Source organism: Nelusetta ayraudi, unplaced genomic scaffold, assembly GCF_046127955.1.
Source record: "Nelusetta ayraudi isolate G7.1 ecotype Tasmania unplaced genomic scaffold, CSIRO-AGI_Nayr_v1 ptg000053l, whole genome shotgun sequence".
In the NCBI taxonomy this organism is placed as follows: Eukaryota; Metazoa; Chordata; class Actinopteri; order Tetraodontiformes; family Monacanthidae; genus Nelusetta; species Nelusetta ayraudi.
Genome location: NW_027466103.1, coordinates 6,284,979 through 6,304,767, shown reverse-complemented (window position 1 = coordinate 6,304,767; position 19,789 = coordinate 6,284,979). Strand labels below are relative to the sequence as shown.

The 19,789-nt window shown below is 45.1% G+C and overlaps 1 protein-coding gene across 1 annotated transcript; it reads left to right on the top strand.

Annotated features, from left to right (window-relative positions):
• Positions 1–1,014: 1,014 nt before the first annotated feature.
• ano2a (anoctamin 2a) lies at positions 1,015–18,675 on the top strand. The gene is made up of 27 exons (XM_076038120.1): positions 1,015–1,248; positions 4,427–4,596; positions 4,694–4,999; positions 6,393–6,488; positions 6,569–6,741; positions 6,960–7,014; positions 7,109–7,160; positions 7,358–7,413; positions 7,500–7,547; positions 8,392–8,456; positions 8,743–8,877; positions 8,963–9,123; positions 9,328–9,410; positions 11,144–11,218; positions 11,345–11,401; positions 11,989–12,060; positions 12,524–12,725; positions 13,203–13,314; positions 13,420–13,477; positions 13,554–13,654; positions 13,743–13,906; positions 14,446–14,598; positions 14,860–14,912; positions 15,319–15,497; positions 15,688–15,793; positions 16,342–16,891; positions 17,343–18,675. Exons 2-27 carry the CDS (start codon positions 4,468–4,470, stop codon positions 17,999–18,001), a joined length of 3,900 nt encoding a protein of 1,299 aa, XP_075894235.1. The 5' UTR covers positions 1,015–1,248; positions 4,427–4,467; the 3' UTR covers positions 18,002–18,675.
• The last annotated feature ends 1,114 nt before the right edge of the window (positions 18,676–19,789 follow it).

Genomic DNA, 19,789 nt, shown 5'->3' with positions numbered 1-19,789 from the left:
CTGACTCCCATTTTCTTTTCTTTTCTATTACTGCACAGCACCTCAAAGAATAGGTCAGTCAGAGCTAAATCGGAAAGTGGGAGAACACACACACACACACTCTCTCTCTCTCTCTCTCTCTCTCTCTCTCTCTCTCTCACTCTCTCTCTCTCAATCTGTTTCATAAATATTTTTCTTATTGAACAACTGTATGCCAGAGTTAACTCGAAAAACTTTTGCCTATGAACTCACCCTCTCTTGTGATAGAGGTCAAAGTGAGAATGGAACTTAATTTCTCATATGAATCAAACTCAGTTGAACTCGTGCAAATTGTTCCCACGTTCTGATTTAGCACTGACTGACCTATTCTCATAGAAGGGCTTACACGCCTATGTGTGTACACACACACACACACACACACACACACACACACACACACACACACACACACACACACACATATAAACATGTGTGTGTTTTTAGATAGATAGATAGATAGATAGATAGATTTCTTTCATTTTCATGACTATGGACATTGCAGTTTCTCACTGAAGGCATCCAAACTATGTATGAACACACATGGAATTATGGAGGAAACAATAAAAGTGTAAAATAACTCAAACACGTTTTATATTTAAATTTTTCAACATAACCCCCTTTTATAAAACCAGTCACATTATTTCACATATTTTCTTTCCTGCATAATTACATACAGTATATCTTCCTTATATATTAGATGTCATCAGTATCTGCAGTGTAGAAAGTTGTAAAGATAAAAAGATTTAAATTAAAAAAAAATCGCATGAGAAGGTGTGTATTTAATTATGTATTTATTTATTTGTTGGTTTGTTTGTTTTCCCCTGGCAGCCTGTTGAAATTGTTGTTTTTCCATGTGGCCTGCAGGGGGTTTTCACTTGAGAGTGGCTGTAAGCTCTCTCTAACCCCTCTCTGGCTTAGGCAGCACACATACCCACCACCACCTCCTGTAATATCCATCACACCTTCCTTCGCGCTCCGATGAAACAGTCAGGGGGGAATTAGCCGGCCTGAGCGCGCGCGAGCCCACACACACACACGCGCGCACGCGTTAAGCCAGGGGTTGCGGGAGCGCGCACGGATTGTCCACCATCTCAGCAGCCCCTCGTCGTCGGTCGTCGTCGTCGTCTGGCTGAGTGAGTGAGAGAGAGAGTGAGAGAGTGAGAGAGTGAGCGCCTCGTCTTGTCATCCGTCTGTCTCCGCAGCCAAGAAGCGAGCGTCCACGGCGCACCGGTGAGTCCCACTTCCACTCCGACCTTTGTCTCGTTTTGCTCTCCCCCAACAAAATAGCCAGCTGGGGAAAGTTGCAACTTCAACACTTTCTTTTTTGAGGGAGGCGGCAGTGTCGTAGATTTCGTTGTTGCTGACCGCTTCCTATTATTTCCTACTTTGGCGCGCACCTGTTTGAGGCGTTGCTCCGTCACCAAACCTGGAGCCATATCTGCTCATGCAAATGATATTATGTCAACCCTGTGTGAGTGTGTTGTGTTGTCGAGGTACTTTTCTCCTTCTTCTGCCTTCCATCCGACCTCTCTGAGGCGCGTCGCGGTGTTTGCGCCCAGTTAGCTCACACATTTATCGAATGCGCAGCTCTAGACAACTGCGGGAGGGATTAATTAGCGCAATTGGACACAAATTTAATTAACGCGCGTGCTCTCTTCTGCGTGCCCCCCTCGTGACTGCGAGCTGCCATCGTGTGTGTGTGTGTGTGTGTGTGTGGGTGGTGAAAGTCTGTGTTTTTCCGACTTTGAGAGTCAAGCCGCATGTTTGTTCTGTTGCGCCATACGGATGGAGTTGGGGGGGGTGGGGGGGGGGGTGGAAGCAGCTGTTAAAATTAGCGATGTGTAATCTGCTGTATTCCAGGAGGGGCCGAATTAGAGCGCCCACCCACCCGCTTCACGCCCTGTGCTCTGTTAATGTCAGGGTGCAGATGACCCTCTTGCCTGTGCTGTTGAGCTCACAGCAGGGCTTACACGCCTCTAAGCCCCGCATTCACTCCGACACTCAGACAGGTAGGGAGGTAGGTAGGGAGGTACTGTAGGTAGGACGAACAATTACAACAGACCTAACTGAGGCGTCAAAGCAGCCAACAGCGAACGCGTGCTTTAGATATGATGAGATGATGATCCACAAACAATCCCAGCCACCTTGTCAATGGGACAAGGATGGATCGTGTGATACCAGGAGGTTCTGTGTAGGTGTTCATCACATTCTTCATCATTGTGAGATGCTCCCTGTTGGTATCTAGTGAAGAATGTTCTTGATATAATGAAGAGTGTTCTTGATGCACAGTTCTTTCTATCTATCTATCTATCTATCTATCTATCTATCTATCTATCTATCTATCTATCTATCTATCTATCTATCTATCTATTTCCTTATTCTATGAGGGTTCTGGCAAGGAGGGTGATTTAAATGTGAACTGTATGAAAAGGCAAGACCAAACCAACAACATTCACCAAAGATTGTGTTTAGGACATTTCAAACTGAGAAAAATACATTTTGTTTCCAACGTTGGTTCAGCTGCGTGCTTGCTGTTGCACTAAGTTGAGGAGAATGAATGAATGAATGAATGAATCTATGATTTGCATTGGATTGGATGGAGATAAATAAAAAAAAGAGTAAAAAGCACTGTAATCTGTCACTGAGACCAGCTGTGGGCTGTTATGCTATAAAACGTTTTGTTGGGAATTACGTTTTTAACCAAAATATAGTTGTGCTTTGTATGCATTGGACTCATTTCTGACAAAAATCATTCCATTTTCTAAATTGTAAAATGATTTTTACATTCAGTTTGAGTTAGGGAAAACATGTTAAAGTTAAGATGATTGATAAATTCACAAGTGAGTTAATAAACAAACACCCAAACTCGAAAAATAAATATTCCTCATTAACACAAAACTTTCACAACAAAGACGCTCTTGTGTGTGCGTTGTGAATCGCGGGTGCCATTTCCATCGTGGCTTTGTGTTTGCTAACACATGGTCAACAAGGATTATCATGAGTGTGCTCGCATATGCGTCCAGGGATTGACAGTTAAAGCCCCGCCCGCCTCTGTGTTGTGTTTATATTTGTTTACTGCGGTGTCACATGGCATCGCCGTGTCAAGAGGTCAAGAGGAGGTTACTGCCTCCATGCCCCTGAGATGCCTCAGCCTGGGATCATGCTTATTTGTGGATGATTATTAGATTTCTTTGTCTAATTATAAAGTAATGCTCATAATGCAGTAATATCTTACAAAATGAGTCTTACCATCCTAAGTTTTTATTTTCTATATTTCTATATTATGTATTTCACAGAGGCCTTTATCAATGCCAGTTTACAGGTGTGGTACGACAAACACGGCAGTAATTTATGACTAATACAAAGCAACATAATTCTAGTCTACATATTTAGTCAATCCCTAGATACAGTTACAATAAATATATCAAAACAGCAGCATTCATTCAAATTACACTATATATGTGTGTGTGTGTGTGTGTGTGTGTGTGTGTGTGTGTGTGTGTGTGTGTGTGTGTGTATGTGTGTGTGTGCGTGCATTTTTAGTCAGGTCTTTTATTATTTACTAAGGGAATTTAATATAAGAAAATCAAATTGCGCTATCGCTCACTGTATCTCACTGTTTTCCATCAAAAGAATGAGCCCAGTGACCAAATTACCCCCAACAGATTGTAAACGATAGTGCTTGGATTGCAGTGAGAGCTTAATCTGACCCCACAGTTTCATTTGGGTAAAAAAAAAAAAAAAAACGGGGGGGGGGAGGAGATGGCTCGGCTTAACTTTGGCTTAGAGTGAATGTGTCTGTCTAAACCAGCGAGTAGCTACTACTAAGTGATTTTCTACATTCAATATTTGAAAGTTGGTCTAAGAGGGGGAAAATGTATTAATTGCAAAATATTGTTGCTGAAAGGTTTATGCACCAGTGGATATACAGTTGTATGTGTGTGTGTGTGTGTGTGTGTGTGGTTGAAACATAAATATCATACCTAATCCAATTGTAAAAAAAAAACCAATTGTGTAAGAAAGTTGTATCAACTACTGCACTTTAACTTTGTTGACAAACAATGTTTTGACTCTCTCTTCAAAATATACCGTACACACAGCTTTAGTTTGTGATTCTTTAGTGAATACTTTTCAAAAAGAAAATCATCATAAATATTGTTAGTTTCTTCATGCAAACACTCAATTCACTCTTCTTGATCAGGTGTGCAACATTTAATTTGACATTTTTAAGTAATTGAAAAACATATTTCACATAATAGAAAAATATTAAACCAATGACAGTATTGCAGTTTGACTTGATTGTACATTGGTACATTATTATGTCATTACTCACCAATAGGAATCATTTTTCCACCATTGCCGAAAATGCTGTCATCCTTAACAGTTTCTTTTTTTCATGTATCAACAGAGGGATGAAACGAAAAAGAGCACCTGCCGGTCATCATAGAAATGAATGAGTCTTCATCCATTCACTCGGCCAAGCTTGTATCATTAGCTCGATCGTTGTCCGGCCTTGGCCTGGATGCTGCCAATGGAGGCCCTGCCAACACCTCGGACAATGATGAGCTCCCTCCATCGGTACGCCATTCTCCCAATCCTCTTGAACGCAACAAAGCCTGAAGCTTCTGGATGTCTCGTTGCAACACGTAACCGCTTTTGTGTGCATCTTTTTTAGGAATCCGGCATCGATCTGGGACCCGGGCTTTACTTTGCTGATGGCAAGAGGAAAGTGGACTACGTCCTCTGCTACAAATACAAAAAGAGACGAGGCTCCAAGCCGCGCCTTTCCATCACATCCAATGGAAGCATCAACATACAGATGCTGGCGCGACTGGAGACGGAAGGAGAGTCCGCGGAGGCCAACGCCCCCGTCGGAGACGTGGAGGACTCGAGGCTGACCGAGGAGGAGAAGGCTTTGATGAGGGAGGAGTTCGAAGCTGGTCTGCTCGAGGCCGGGCTGCAGATTGAGCGCGACAAAGAGGTGCGCTTTGATTTCGCTTTCGACACGCCGACACTAACAGACCTTTTTGGGTAAGGGTCATCTTTAAGTGATGTGACCGCAAATCCTGTGATCTGAACAGCTGCCAGACAGGTTGAGGATAAGACTCAGACTCTGGCTTGAAGCTGCAGGATGTGAGTGCATTCTAATTAAAGAGAGACCTCAGATATACACTTGTGTAAGAAAGGGTTTGGGGTAAAAAAAAGATTCTTGGATTAATCGCGATTATGACATTGCCAATTTTGAATAGATTCACAAATTAAAAGATTTTTTTTTTTTTAATAAGGCCAGAACTCATCTGCGACAGCGCTGCACGCTAGACACACTAGCACGCAGATCAAAACAAACTCATGAGCGCTTGAACTGAAGCTGTTAGGAAACATCAGACGTGTCGCCTCGTTTTTCCACCATGGCAGCGTTGGAAAACTCCAGGTGGAACACTGCTCATGAGATGGTTGAGAGGATTCTGTTGCTATAGTCTGCAATCACTGATGCCTTGCTGTCTCCATATAAATACATGAATAAATTGTGATAAATCGTGATTCTCCATTAGTCACGATTCATTTAATCGTAGCCCTCTGAATCGGAATGGAACTGAATGGCCAGGTACCAAGTGATTCCCACCCCTACTGCAAGACATACTGACAGCGAGCGCTCCAATAGCATCATGTCTGCTTAATGCCTTTTAAAGCGTGCGCGTATCAGGCATTAAGCGTGCGTGTGTGTCTGTGTGTGTGTGAGAGTTCGAGTGCCTGTGTGTCTGTGAGTCTTTGAAGCCTGCGTGTTACATCGGCTGTTGTTTTGGTTGGGGATTAAGATCACTGAGTGTAAGTGTGAAGCCAAAAGCCAGAGTACAGGGCCTTATTAGAGGGTGATCCATCACTCACAAGTGTGCATGCCGGCTCGTAAATGTGTTTCGGGGCTTTGCTTTGCTTTACGGGTATGTGGTCAGTGTGTATTCTATCAGCAGATGCTCCTGAATATGATCGGGCTGGCAATCAACAAAGTGGTCCTTTACGATACTTTGCAATGTGAAGGGTAATCTCAAGGGCATGAAAGAGTGTGCAGCAGTTTTTGTCACGATTATCCTCTTTAGCAAAGTATAGCCTCCAAGCCAAACTGTGTGAGCTTTTTGACGAGGATGAAGGTCTAAATTGTGCATCGGCTCTGAAAACAAAAGTCAATGGCCAAACAGTGATTTAATTTTCTAGTGTCTCATTTTATTTTTAAAAATGTTTATGCGGCGTAAGTGGATTGACGTGATGACACACAACGTTGCCAGTGAATGTTCTGATAAAACTGAACTTTATGTTTTTTCTTCTCTCTTTTTTAATCCTCATGATATTATTTTGTCAATGTGTGTGTTTGTGTGCAGAGGGCAAACGGCCTGGGGGTCATTCGGCTGCACATCCCGTGGCCGATACTCAGTCGGGAGGCGGAGCTGCAGAAGATCAAAGTCGCTGTGAAAAAGGTCAGCAGTTCGTCTCATGGAACACGGAGGTGCACGTGGAGGCCACAGTTTGACAGTGGCTCGTGCTTTCCCTTCTGCAGAAGTGTGAATTGCGGAAACGGACGGGCATCGCTGGAATGTGGGACACCATCATGACCAAGATCAGCACGCCGTTCCAGCCCGACGTCCCAAACCTGGACACCTACAAGGACTCGCAGACCCGCACCAACTTCAAGACCCTGAAACACGCTTTTATCAGAGACAAACTCTACCTGTGAGTGCCTGCTCCACCATGAGGACGCACACTGGTCGGTTATTAGCTGTGACTGTCGTCAGAATTGTTCTTATCCAAAGTATTTATTCCATTGTTTCTGAATAGCAAAGTCAACAGACAGACACGCAGCCAGTTTGAGGCAGTTTCTAGGTTCAAATTTGAAATGTTTTCACTCCTTCCTTGAAGCTCACAACCTTTCTGCTTGCTCCTCACTGCAGGTATGACATCAAGTCAACAGACACTGTATTTGACAATGCAACACGCAGCAGAATAGTGAGTCCAAACGCACATTTTTCTTATACTCGCATCTGACGTTTGTGTGTTGCATTTACATTCGGTTTCATGCGTGAACGATTTCTGCACCCAGGTCGCGGAGATAATTTCTCGCACTACCTGCAGACAAAGCTGCCAAACAACTGGTGAGGCCCCGAGGATTTCATAAATGTCATGGACCGTGCTTGTCAGCCATGTAGAAGTCGTGACTTCGATGAGGAATTTGTCTTCAAAATAGCTGATCGTCCGTGGTCTCTCTGCAGCTTTACTGTTCATTTCACGCTGGCAGTATCATTACACGCTGTTATCTCATCAAACACTGTGTTGCTATTTGTGTCACCAGGCATCAGCTCATTATTAGCTCGGGGTGTCTATGACTCTGCCTTCCCTCTGCATGATGTGAGTACGGCAGAAATAGAGACATCATTGGGACGGTTTAGACACTTAAAGTCTGACATGTGATCCATGTGTTTGTTTGTCTTAAGGGGTCGTTTACAAGGAGAGGGCGCAAAGATCAGCTAAATGAGAGACAGGTGAGCCAAGTTCCACTCCACTGCTCTCTCTCCCTGCTGCTGCGTCGTCCAAAAGTTTGCATTCGGTCCTCAATCTGTATATTATGGTGACTTCAGGATTTTGAAATCAAAAAGTTTTGCAAATAGAATATTTTGAATATTCAGAGTACAGCAATTAAAAGACCTATGATTGACTGATTGTACTCAATAGGAACACGTCTTAATGAACTGCTTTGCAGACCACACAACCTGGTGCTGCACAACAGAAAATCTCCTTCACCACAAACAAGTTTAGCTGAAATTTTGCAAGTAGCCACAAGAGAAAAATGTTGGCAAGACAAGGCATGTTTGCAAAAAGCAGATTTCTAATGAGAGTCTTTGATAAACGCCGGTCAAAACTCACTACGGGTAATTAATAATTGATAGTTGCCAGGGTTTGTGATTATATTTAATTGGTGCCATTTGGCCAAATATTTTACGTAGCCTATTTATCTATCTCTGTCTTTATGAAAACCTATATTAGTAACCATTCATTGTGCATTTTTTTGTAAAGCGTCACTTAAGTCTTGACCCTGATCACAATGTGACTAACTGCAACTGAGCCTAAACCATAGACTACCTTTCCTGTAAAATCCATCTTTCTCCCCCCAAAAAAAAATTATGATAAAGTTGTGGATTATGCTCACTTTTAAGAGATGTTCTGACTCTGTTGGCTGCAAATGTATTTTGGTTCTCACCATGCCAAGTTTACAAATGAACACACACACACACACACACACACCAGATGCACATTGCATGCTGCCATTCAGCTGTATCACAGTGCTGTCATTAACTTCCAGTTTGTCCTGTCTTCTATTCCCATCAGCTCCTTCATGAAGAATGGGCAAACTATGGAGTCATGCATAAATACCAGCCTGTGGACCTGATCAGGTAACTGAGCTCAGTGCAGATGATCCTCCGAGAACCTACAAACAATAAGTTTGCATTTTTCATTTGCATTTTTTTTCCTGATGGTGCTCTTGGGGTCCAGGGTCAATAGAACATTCTCCATTGTCTATGATCCCGGATCATTTGACCTTGTAGCGATCCAGTGAGGTCTTGACCTCACTGGATAATCTCATCTTCAGCCTTGAAGATTGAGTGTTACCACTCATTACTGGAGATGACTGGGCAAAAGATGCAACAGCTTGTTAATGCGCGGCTTCCCTCTCAACAGGAAGTACTTTGGAGAGCAGATTGGGTTGTATTTTGCCTGGCTGGGTGTCTACACTCAGTTCCTCATCCCTCCGTCTGTACTTGGCATCATCGTCTTCCTGTACGGCATATTCACCGTGGATACTAACGTGCCGAGGTGGGCAGACAAGGATTCTTCAAGTGCACATGTGCTCGTTTACCTAACTCGGGTTTCAACGACACGTTTTGCGTGTGAATCTCAGCCAGGAGACGTGTGACGACAACCTGAACATCACCATGTGTCCCCTGTGCGACGCCGTTTGTGACTACTGGCGCCTGAGTTCGGTGTGCTCACTGGCCCGAGCCACATACCTATTCGACAACGGAGCCACAGTCTTCTTTGCTATTTTCATGTCCCTGTGGGGTAACTACACATCCAAATACACACTTACATTTACATGTGTGTACTCATAGCGTTGACACTTGAGTGTATTCCGAACCAGGCTAACAGAGCTAGCCTGGAGCTAGCAAGCTCTTCCTGGGCAACCAGCGTATGTTCTTTTGAAGGTCAAACAAGAGTTTAGGGGTTTTTTCTTCATGCTAATAAGTTTCATGTGCCCTCTCTTAGCTGCCTGTTTCCTGGAGCACTGGAAAAGGCGACAGATGTGTCTGAAACATAGCTGGGACCTGACCAGCTTGGAGGATGAGGAGGTACAACATTTTGCTTGCATTGTTGTGTATTTGTCGTGTATTGTTGTGGAAGTGTGCGGAATTAGCAGGCATTTTTCTGTTTTAAGATGTTAAGAGGCTTTGCCGTGTCCCCATCATGTAGACATCCTTCTGCGTTTCTGCTGTTGTTATAACTCCCGCTTGTTAAACTGCCAAGTCAGTCACGGTGAAAGTGTTAACCCCTGACTTTAGGTCAGTCATGCTGACAAAGATGTCACAGCGTCTTCTGTGGGAGCCTAACTCGACTCTTTGCGCCATAATAAGCTTGGCCGTCTTAAAAGCAGTGCACTTAGTGTATACAAGGTTACAACATAAACAGTCCCACCTAATTCAATTATCCCTCTCATCTTCTCTTCTCTCTGCCTTCAGGAGCGAGTACAGGTCAGTACAGGCATTTGTTAAATGCACCACCTCCAGTTTGTTTAATGGCCATACGTTGCATTGGTGTATCTGAAATCTGGAAATAATTGGGAATAAAAAAAAAAGAGTAGAACAGCCATTATCCTTCTGTTTTTGTTACAAGTTTTGCATTTTCAATCATTTTAATTTTTGTACTTGTCTGTAAAAATCTTTTAAGCTTCCTGTTAAAAATTGTGGATGTGGAAATGTGGGAGGAAGCTGTTCAAGAAGGTGGCAGAAACACCGTGCTGGAGAAGTTCTCACTGACATGGAAGATAGCTATGTGCCCTTTGTGACATCACAGAGGGCTGCACTTTCAGAATACCGTCTTATGACGGTGCTTTGCATTTTCAAAATACGTGTCTCTCCGCTTACCAGCATGATGAATCTACATTTCTCTACCTTGTATATTCTCATTCTCCCTTGCATCATCGGCTGCCACACAGTCTGTCCTGCGTAAAATGCGTGAGGACACTCAAACTGTGTGCCTCACCCTCTTATGCGTGACGTGAAGTGACAGCTGGATCGGCCGCCGGACAGCTTTGACAGCTGCAGAGACTTTTAATGTATCAGCACATGGACAGTGTGCTAATGCCAACAGAGGCTCACAATTATCAGCACAGAGCCACAGCGTTTCCTTTCTGTTCTGTTTTACAAACGCTTCAACGTGAATGAGCAGCTGCGTCTATATTTGTACTGAGCTCTGTGGGAAGCTTAGGGGAAAAGGAACTGTTTATGTATTCAAAAGGCCTTTTACATTATGAAGAAATTATTTCTTGTCTTAAAACTCTCTGCTAGATCAGTGGAACTGTTAGGAGACACGCAGAGGTGCTAAAATACACACCGTGTCCCCCGCTTAAAGACGCTTGTTAAGGAGCACCACATGCTTGTAAATGCACAATTAAAATGTAACAAGACAAGTGGAAAGCAGGAGTGTGATGGCAGGAAGTAGAGTGTGAAGTAGAAGACAGCAGATCAAATAGGGTACAATGAGAATAAACTAGATAATTCTTACAGAAAAGATACTTTTCCTCCCCCCCCCCCCCCTTACCTTGCGAAGCAGCTCGGCACATCACAGACTCATTAAACCATGCAGTCTTCTCAGTCTAATCAGTGTCCTTGGGGAAATAGAGGTGCCGGCTTTAAACATGGTGTGGTGGTCAGACAAACACAGGTTTTGAAAAATTGCTGGTCAGTTTTCTGATGGTGAGGATGTCCGCTCATGTTAGAATATCTTTGTTTCTGTGTAAAGGAGACTCCTATTATAATAATCAGTGAGTTTGTTGGTAACTGTGATTCTTGGTGGCGTGCTGCAGGAGGAGCTGAGGCCAGAGTACGAGGAGGCCCTGCAGGAGAAAAAAGCCAAGATGAAATCACAGTCTAAGAAGAAGGTAGCGTGTCGTAGCACGCGCGTGTGTGTGTGTGTGTGTGTGTGTGTGTGTGTGTGTGTGTGTGTGTGTGTATCCCACTGAGACACCGTCTGGAGTTGTGACAGCTGTGTTTTGCCTCCATTCCAGCTGACTCAGGCTGACAACAGCACCGACGGTGAAACAGACCGGATGCTGGCGTCCCAGGTAACGCTGTTGTAACTCTTTGTGTTCGTAGCTGAAGAGAGAGCGAGGGGCTGTCTGTGGTGGTGCTGTGTCACTGACACGGCACCAGCCCAGTGGCTCAGTCTGCTCCGGTCCCAGTGAATGTGAAAGCTGCCTTTCCTCTTCATCCCACTAATTCAGCCGCAAAACACAGAGTTTTTAGCGACGCGTCTGGGTCGGCAGGCGTCTGTGTCTGGGTGTAAAGGAGAAACCCCCCCCTTGGCCCACAGTGGGTGGTTGAGTCCAAAGCTGCTTACCTGCATGAGATTAGCCCAGATTACTGATGGAGGGAGAAAAAGGGGAGGAGGAAGCGGATGGAGGGGAGGGGATTTCTGTCCTCTTGCTTGACCAACACCCCTGCAGCGCACAGGAAACACGGATTCATTGTTTAGCTTTTACTTCCTGCCTTTCACCTCTCAGCCACAGGCTTTTAGTCTTGAAGCCAGTCTGGTTAATAAAGGTCAAGCAGATGAATGATAACATGAGAAATATGATTTCACTTGACAGACAAAATGAATCTTCATCTAATTCTTGTTCAGTCCATTAATTGATGCTCTCTCTGTGAGCAGGAGCCAGACTCTCTGGACATTGAGGACCACCTGCCAGGTTTCCTCATCAACATGTCCACCTTGCTGTTCCTGGTACTGTCTTCATTGTTTACTTGTCTCTATTCTTTATTTGCCTAACTACTTGTTCAGATTCATATCCCATGTCACTGTTTGCCGCAAAGTTGGAATTGAAAATCTTTTTTACAGCGCCAAACATGTGTTGAGCTTTGATTCATTTCACCTGAGTTATTTCGACACGTAAAGCCTGACCCAGAAGTGATTGTTGATGCATTTAAATACATGAATGAGCAGAGATCTTTGTATAGTAATCAGTTAAAGTTGAGTTACGTTTAGATTCAGTTTAAGAGATTAAAAGGGACAATAAAATTAGGTTTTTAAAATGACAAAATCATTATGCAAAAGAAAAATAACAGAATCATCGAGTCCAAATGCTTATTGAACGACAGGGTCGTAACGCTCAAGAAACCCCACATTAGATTTCACAAATTCAAAACATAGTTGTGAAAACTGACTTATTGTGCCTGTGTGTCTTCAGATCTTTGTGACCTTCTCGGCAGTGTTTGGCGTGGTCATTTATCGCATCTGCATGTTGAGCGTTTGGTCCATGAACCCGGATCCTGAAGCCAAGGACAGCGTGAGGATGACCGTCACCACCACTGCCATCATCATCAACATGCTAGTGGTTCTGGTGCTGGAAGAGGTCTACGGAGCTATCGCGGTGTGGCTCACTGAACTGGGTACGGTGCTGAAAGCATTTTCCTCGTCCACAATGTTGGTTTAATGCATCTTATTGGTACCCGAATGGGACTTATTGTTTTCCACATTGTATTTAACAAACATAAACTCACATCTTGACTTTTGTGTCTTGTATTTGCATTGGAAGAAATCTGCAACCTGACGGCATTTGTGTTTCTACTTCTCTTGTTATGTTTCAGCCTTTCAAAGACATTCATTATGGCTTTTATTCTGGAGAGGTAGTCCGAAACCAGAGAGAATTGTACTGGTATTTTCAGTTAAACGACTTGATGATGGCATGAACATTGCTGGCAGTCGAGCAACGTTTGCGTTTTTATATATATATATATATTTTTTTTTTTCTTTTAAGGAGTTTTTTTTCCTGATCATCAGGAATTCTCATTCAGTTTCATCCCACCACTACTTGTTGAAAAGTTTTTAACTGAGCTGAATCATTGACAGTGTGTTTCCTCCTTCAGAGCTTCCAAAGACAAAGGAGGAGTTTGAAGAGAGGCTCATCTTCAAGTCTTTCTTTCTCAAATCCATGAACGCCTTTGCCCCTATTTTCTACGTGGCCTTCTTCAAGGGAAGGTGTGTGTGTGTGTGCGCGCGCACGTGCGTCTTTCACAGAATCTCTCCTGACTCTCTTCAAACTGGTGTGTCCTCATCTCACGACTTTGTTGCCTCCTCTCACAGGTTTGCTGGGCGGCCCGGCGATTATGTTTACATTTTTGGAGACTACCGCATGGAGGAGGTAACTTCCCTTTACCTCTCTTTGTAAGTGGGTGTACATCTTTGGAGGCTGAGTAAATGTGTCCCCCCTTGAACAGTGCGCTCCGCCCGGCTGCCTCATCGAGTTGTGCATTCAGCTCAGCATGATCATGCTCGGCAAGCAGCTCATTCAAAACAACGTGTTTGAGGTCCTCATACCGTACGTGCATGCTTCCTCATTCCAAAGTTTCCCCGCCTCTGTGAAGTGAATGTGTCACTGACAGTCATTTTCTGTTATCATCTCACAGGAAGCTTAAAAAAATGTACCGGACGATGCAGGAGGAAAAAGGGAATAAAAGAGCGGCGGAAAACAACGAGGAGAAAGAAGAAGAGAAAAGACCAAAGCAGCAGTTTGACAAAGATTTCACACTGGAGCCTTACGAAGGCGTGGGCCCAGAGTTCATGGAAATGAGTGAGTCCCTCTTTCATTTATTAAGTCTAAGATAGCAGGTCCACGGTTTGGGTCATTGAATGCGCCCTTGATGCATCTATATATAAATGTTTGTATGTTTTTACAGATCAGTAGCTGGATTTCCATTGCAATTTTTCGCAAAATAAAAGTGATATTTCTAAAATTAGTACACTACAAAATTTCTTGTATTAATCTACGTTTCGATGTTTCTTGCTGTCGAGAATGGTTGTTAGAATTTTATCTTTGATTGCTTGGAAAAAAAAGTATTCCGTCTCCTCCGTCTATATGGATACGTCCGGAAAAGCCACCTCATGAGAGCGTCAAAACCTTTTAGCCGTAATTGAGAGGTTTTTCCAAGTTCAGGTGTTTCCATGACCTGTGTTCTATTGCGATATTTTGGTTTTGCGCAATTCTAGGAGTCATGGAAATGCAGCTACAGTAAAAAAAATTCTAAGTATGAATTAATAGAAAATCCCTGCTGCAGTCTTACAATGCCATGTTTATTAAGGCGTGTTTGCTTGTTTGTGTTGCGCCCACAGTAATCCAGTACGGGTTTGTGTCCCTGTTCGTGGCCTCCTTCCCGCTGGCGCCGGCGTTTGCGTTGCTCAACAACGTCATCGAGATTCGCCTGGACGCTGCCAAGTTCGTCAGCGAGATCCGCCGGCCCGACGCGGTCAGGTGTAAAGACATCGGTACGGCTCACACACGAGACTGCGTGTGCTCTGTCTGTCTGTCTGTCTGTCTGTCTGTCTGTCTGTCTGTCAGTCAGTCTTTGAGTGATGGTGAAATCAGCTCCTCTGCACTTTCTGCATCTTTTAATCACTTTCTTTTCCTTTCTGCTCTCCTCTGCACCTCCATCGTGGTCTTCATGCCGCTGTCTCTGGGACACGCTTCCTTTCCTTTGCACGCACACTTTCCTGGCTCCTCTTTGCTTGTAACTATGTAACCACCAGGGGTTTGGTACAACATTCTCTGTGGGATCAGCAAGTTCTCTGTCATTACCAATGTAAGTGCATGATTAATCACTGTATGTATGTATGTATCTATGTCTGTATGTATGTCACGACTACAACCTTTACCTCTTGATTGGTGGTGGCAGCGTGAAGTACAGGGCTGTGCTGTTCTAATCTAGAGGGCAAGTGCAGCTTAGGAGGTCCAACAGGTCGTCCAGTAATCGGTCCGAACTCCGACCACCACACTTTACCCACGTTGCCTCTTATGAATGTGAGTGAATGTTTGGTGGTAGTTGGTGGTGAGGTCAGTGGCCTCAAGTCACCGATGACTTTGTCATGAACACGGTGACAGAAAACAGAAAGGTGACGGCAACAGTCTCAGAATCAGGAGGTGGAGTCCTGGATGAGCGCTTCATTGCAGTGCCGTGTTGTCACTGAGGTTATTTCTCGTCTCTGCAGGCGTTTGTCATCTCCTTCACGTCAGAGTTTGTTCCGCGGATGGTTTACCAGTACATGTACAGCACAAACGGCACCATGACCGGCTACACCGAGCACTCGCTGTCCTACTTCAATATCAGTAACTTCCCGTCCAGCAGCGCGCCCACCTCCACTCTCATCACAGGAGTCTCCATGTGCAGGTTAGAGTTCCCCTTAACCTTGACCCTGCTGGATTTCCCCTTAAGTCTTTCAGCCCGTCGGCGTAAGTGCCACTGGGCCTCTCAGAGACTTGAAAATGTGGCATTTAGCAGGGATTTTAGGCACGATACCCGCATTCATTCATGTGGCTTTTGGAACTTAAAGACTGACTCTCGGCTGACTGATTTCCAGGTACAAGGATTACAGAGACCCTCCGTGGGATTCTGAAGCTTACACCTTCTCTAAGCACTACTGGTCCATCCTGGCTGCAAAACTGGCTTTTGTAATATTCTTCCAGGTACAGCAACAGCTGTTGCATTTGAAAATGTGTCAGTATCCGTTCATGTGTTTGAGCTTTTTTCATTTGGTGTAGTTTTCTGTAATTAAGTACAGCCAGAGTTGGCATTAGCAAACACTTTTAATTTGATTCTCAAATGCAAGTAAGTTTTTATGCATTTAAGAAACAAAACCTTTGTTAGCATGGTCGAGCTTCAAGAAACCTTTGATATCTCTTCAGGGAGGCAAATCCTCTACATCAGCACAAGTGCGTTGAAAAACCATTCAGTGTTGTTCAAAAAGCAACAATAAGTTGCTACCAAGGTCACAGAAAAAACTGTGTTTTCCATCCTGGTTGCGCTGTCCTTGAGCCAACATACTGCACCCAAACAATTTGAGTTGTTTTTGTCTTTTGTCTTTGCTCGTGCTGATAGCTCTTACACTCTACTATACATTTGCCAAATTTGCAGTGACATTTTCCATCAGGTTTGCTCTGTAAAATAGTTACAATTTTAAAATAGTTTCTGCTGCTGGTGACATCATCATCGTCTCCTGTGGTCCGTCCTGCAGAATCTGGCCATGTTCCTCAGCATGCTGGTGGCCTGGATGATCCCGGACGTGCCGCGCTCTCTGCGCGACCAGCTCAAGAAGGAGAACATGATGCTGATGGAGTTTCTTCTCAACCAAGACCAAGAAGCACACGCCAAGTCTCACGGCCCAAAGCGGCCCAACCCCTGTTTCCCCACCCACATCGACATTGTGGTGGAGGCGCCAGAGAGAGAACAAGAGGAGGTGGAAGCCGAAGGGATTGAGAGCATCCCGGGTGGACTCGGGAGGAGCGGTGACAGCGACCCGGAGTTTGGCAGATCATCACCTGAGAAGGAAGAAAGTACTCAAGAGGAGCCGGGAGGCAAAGGCGAAGATGAGGCGGGCGGAGGAGGCGAGGAGACGCAACTGGAGGATGATGAGGAGGACGCGGAGGGGCTCAAGAAGCAGCAGGAGGGAGACGAGGAGACGGAGGACAAATATCAAAGGAGAGAAGAGGATGCGGAGGAGGTGAAGACGGCTGAGAATTGCTCGGTGGATCTGGACGCCCTCATGAGTGAGATGGGCCTGTTAGGTGAGAAAGGAGACCTGAATGCCCGCCTTCAACTTTTTCTTCTGTTCATCTTTACAGCTTCATTACATCCTTTCGTATACATACTTATATATCTTCATTTGTTCTGTACTACATATTGTAACTTAGCCTTATATATAATAGGTGTTCATGTAGCCACATATTTGCATACATGGTCTGATTTATACTTCACATAGATTTTACCATAATTATTTAAGGGTCCTGTGTGTAAATATTTTAGGGAAGCCCGCCTCCACACTGCTTGGTATGCAGGGCCACTGTCAGCAGGCTTCCTTAAAAAGATGACACCTAGCTAGAAGCAAGACCCTTATTATACTCTATTTATACTCTTATATATAAATGCAAACTATTTTTTGGGGGTAATAAAACCAAATAACTTTTTTACTACAGTGAGTATAGACAATCTCTCCTTTTTGTTTTTTTTGTCTTGCAGATGACGAGCCTTCGCCAAGCCCGGCCGAGGCCGCCGAGCCGCCCCGCTCGGACTCCCAGCAGAAGGTCCACAGCGAGCACAGGCCTCCGTCGCTGCCGTCGTCCCAGAGCCTGCAGAACTCCCGAGCGGAAGCGGCGAGACCGAGTGGCGGCGGCGGCAACGGCGACGTCCCGGCGCCCTTCTCGCTGATCGCCCCTCCCCCCAGGGAACGCAGCGCCCGGGCCAAGGCCCGCTGTTCCACCCTGCCGTCCCGCCCCCGGGGGGCCGAGGCCCGCTTCAGCCTGGCGCGGCCCAGTCACTCCACCAGCCTGGGCAGGTTCCAGCAGCAGCAGGTGCCCCTCATTCCTCTGCTCCCTCTGGCTTCTTCGACGGCGTCGGCGTCCTCCGACCCACTCGCTCAGCCGCCCGCTTCACCCTCGCCCTCGCCGTCGCCCCAGCGGGAGGCGGCAGCCTCCACGGAACTGTTTGCGCTGAAGGGCCCTCCGCCTCAGCCGCCTCGATCCCGGGGCAAGTCTCGCTGCTCCACCCTGCCTCCACGACAGAGGGCCCCCGGCCCCGAGGAGCCCGCCAGCGGGCCCAGCCACTCCAGCAGCTTCACGCAGCTGGCCGGCCGCGTCCCTCCCTCCCCCAGCGAACTGAGGCGCAACACACCGGTGTGATGGGAGGAGAAGGTGCTGAGGGGGAAGGTGGGGGAGGGGAGGGCGGCGGAGGGAGCACAGATTAGCCTCTCCTGTGCGTTGCCTCCGTCTGGCCCCCTCTTGCCCGGGTCTGAGGAGGAGACCACGACTCCAGACCAGACAGACTTTATCCTCTTAAATCTTCACAGAGATGTTTATTGGGTGGTTCAGGGCCGTCTAGACGAGTGGAGAAGTGAGCGAACACTCCGGGGGGGAAAGACTTACGCCACACTCTCACCGCAATGCCCTCAGAGAAACACTGCTGGACTGCTGGACACTCTGCTCTCTCTCGTTGCTCTTCTTTTGTTCGGTTCAGTCGGTCGGTCGATTGGTTTTTGCCTGCAGACGCAGCTCAGTAGCCGCCGCTCCTCTGTCGTTTCCAGCCCAACACATGCAACACACGCAGCCTTGTAGAGAACCCATGCTTTTAGATGTAATCTTCATTTTTAGAGGTTTTGATATATAAAAAAACACTGTAAAAAATCGAATAAAATGACATATTTTTGAAACTTTCAAGGTTTATGGGGTTAATTAAAGCTTTATTATTTTTGCCTTCAGTATTCAGTCTTTGAATGGTTAAAATCAAACATCTTCCAGATATTACACTGTTTCAGAACTGTAAGGAAGGTGCAAAATCAAATAACAATAATCTGGTGGGATTTAATGATCTGATGACTGAAAGAAGAACATTTTATGAACAACCAAAGTGCATGAGATTGGTGAGTCTTCGTCAGCTACACCACAAAGCCCGTTACATTGAGCTTGCTGCCCCCCTCTGGTGGGTAGAGATACAGTTGGTTTTGTGTCCGAAATTAAAGTTCTGGCTCTGCATTTAAGATTGACTTTCAAGAAAAGAAGAAAAGAAAATCTCCCTCTTAGTCGCCCTGCATCCTTATCAGGAGCGAAGACGTCATCTGGGTTTGTAACATTTGACACGCAATTTATTATGCTGTAGGCTGTAGGTTGGTGAGAACATAAAGTAAATTTACGTAATCACAACTTGACACTGTGTTAGTAGTACAGTCAATCATGAACGCTGAAGTTGTCGTCACTTCCTTTTCATAGCTCGTTTGTCAGATGAATGAATATCTAAAATGGTTTGATAGTAAATCGAAATAGAAATAGTGTGGAATTATTGACAGGCTACTACTGCCATCTAGCGGAAGAAAGCAGAATGTTAACCCAAACTGAAAACGGACACACGAGCGTCCGAATGACAAGAAGAAATTTTCAGCTGTGGATAGAAATTTTCAGGCATCATAAGTGAAACAGCGGTTTGAGAAAGCGCGAAATAGACCTGACCTGTTTAAAACTCCAACCAAATGTAGAACCAGTACTGTGCAAATTATGAAGTCACTCTGAGAATCATAGGAATTAGAATAGGTTTCCATGCACAGATGCTGTGTGGCAGCCTGGTGACTGACTCAATGAGTGAGGCTGCAGAGGACTTGTTCTCTGAGAGAGCAGAGGCTCTCTCATCTGCTGTAACATACGAAGCATCACAAGAGCGTTAACTAACTTTATCACCACTGAAAATGTTGCTCCTAGTAACTTTAAGAAAAATATGAATCCAAAAAGGACCTAAAATGAATCGTCTATACTCAAAAATTTCACTGAAAACCAAATTGAGACCACTGACATTGCAAACACCAGAATGTTGTGTTATCACAAGGCATCTCCTTTTTGTCCAGTGGTAATTGTAGGTAAAAGTTCCCTTTTCTTCTGTGTCCTCCTCTGACTCCTCCTTCGCTTTCCCACCGCTGAATGGGG

Excerpts from the sequence above, each read along its gene's own strand:
- ano2a (XM_076038120.1), top strand. The coding sequence starts at position 4,468 with ATGAATGAGTCTTCATCCATTCACTCGGCCAAGCTTGTATCATTAGCT. Across the intron at positions 7,015-7,108 it reads ATGCAACACGCAGCAGAATA|GTCGCGGAGATAATTTCTCG; the intron begins GTGAGTCCAAAC and ends TTCTGCACCCAG. Across the intron at positions 14,913-15,318 it reads AGTTCTCTGTCATTACCAAT|GCGTTTGTCATCTCCTTCAC; the intron begins GTAAGTGCATGA and ends TCGTCTCTGCAG.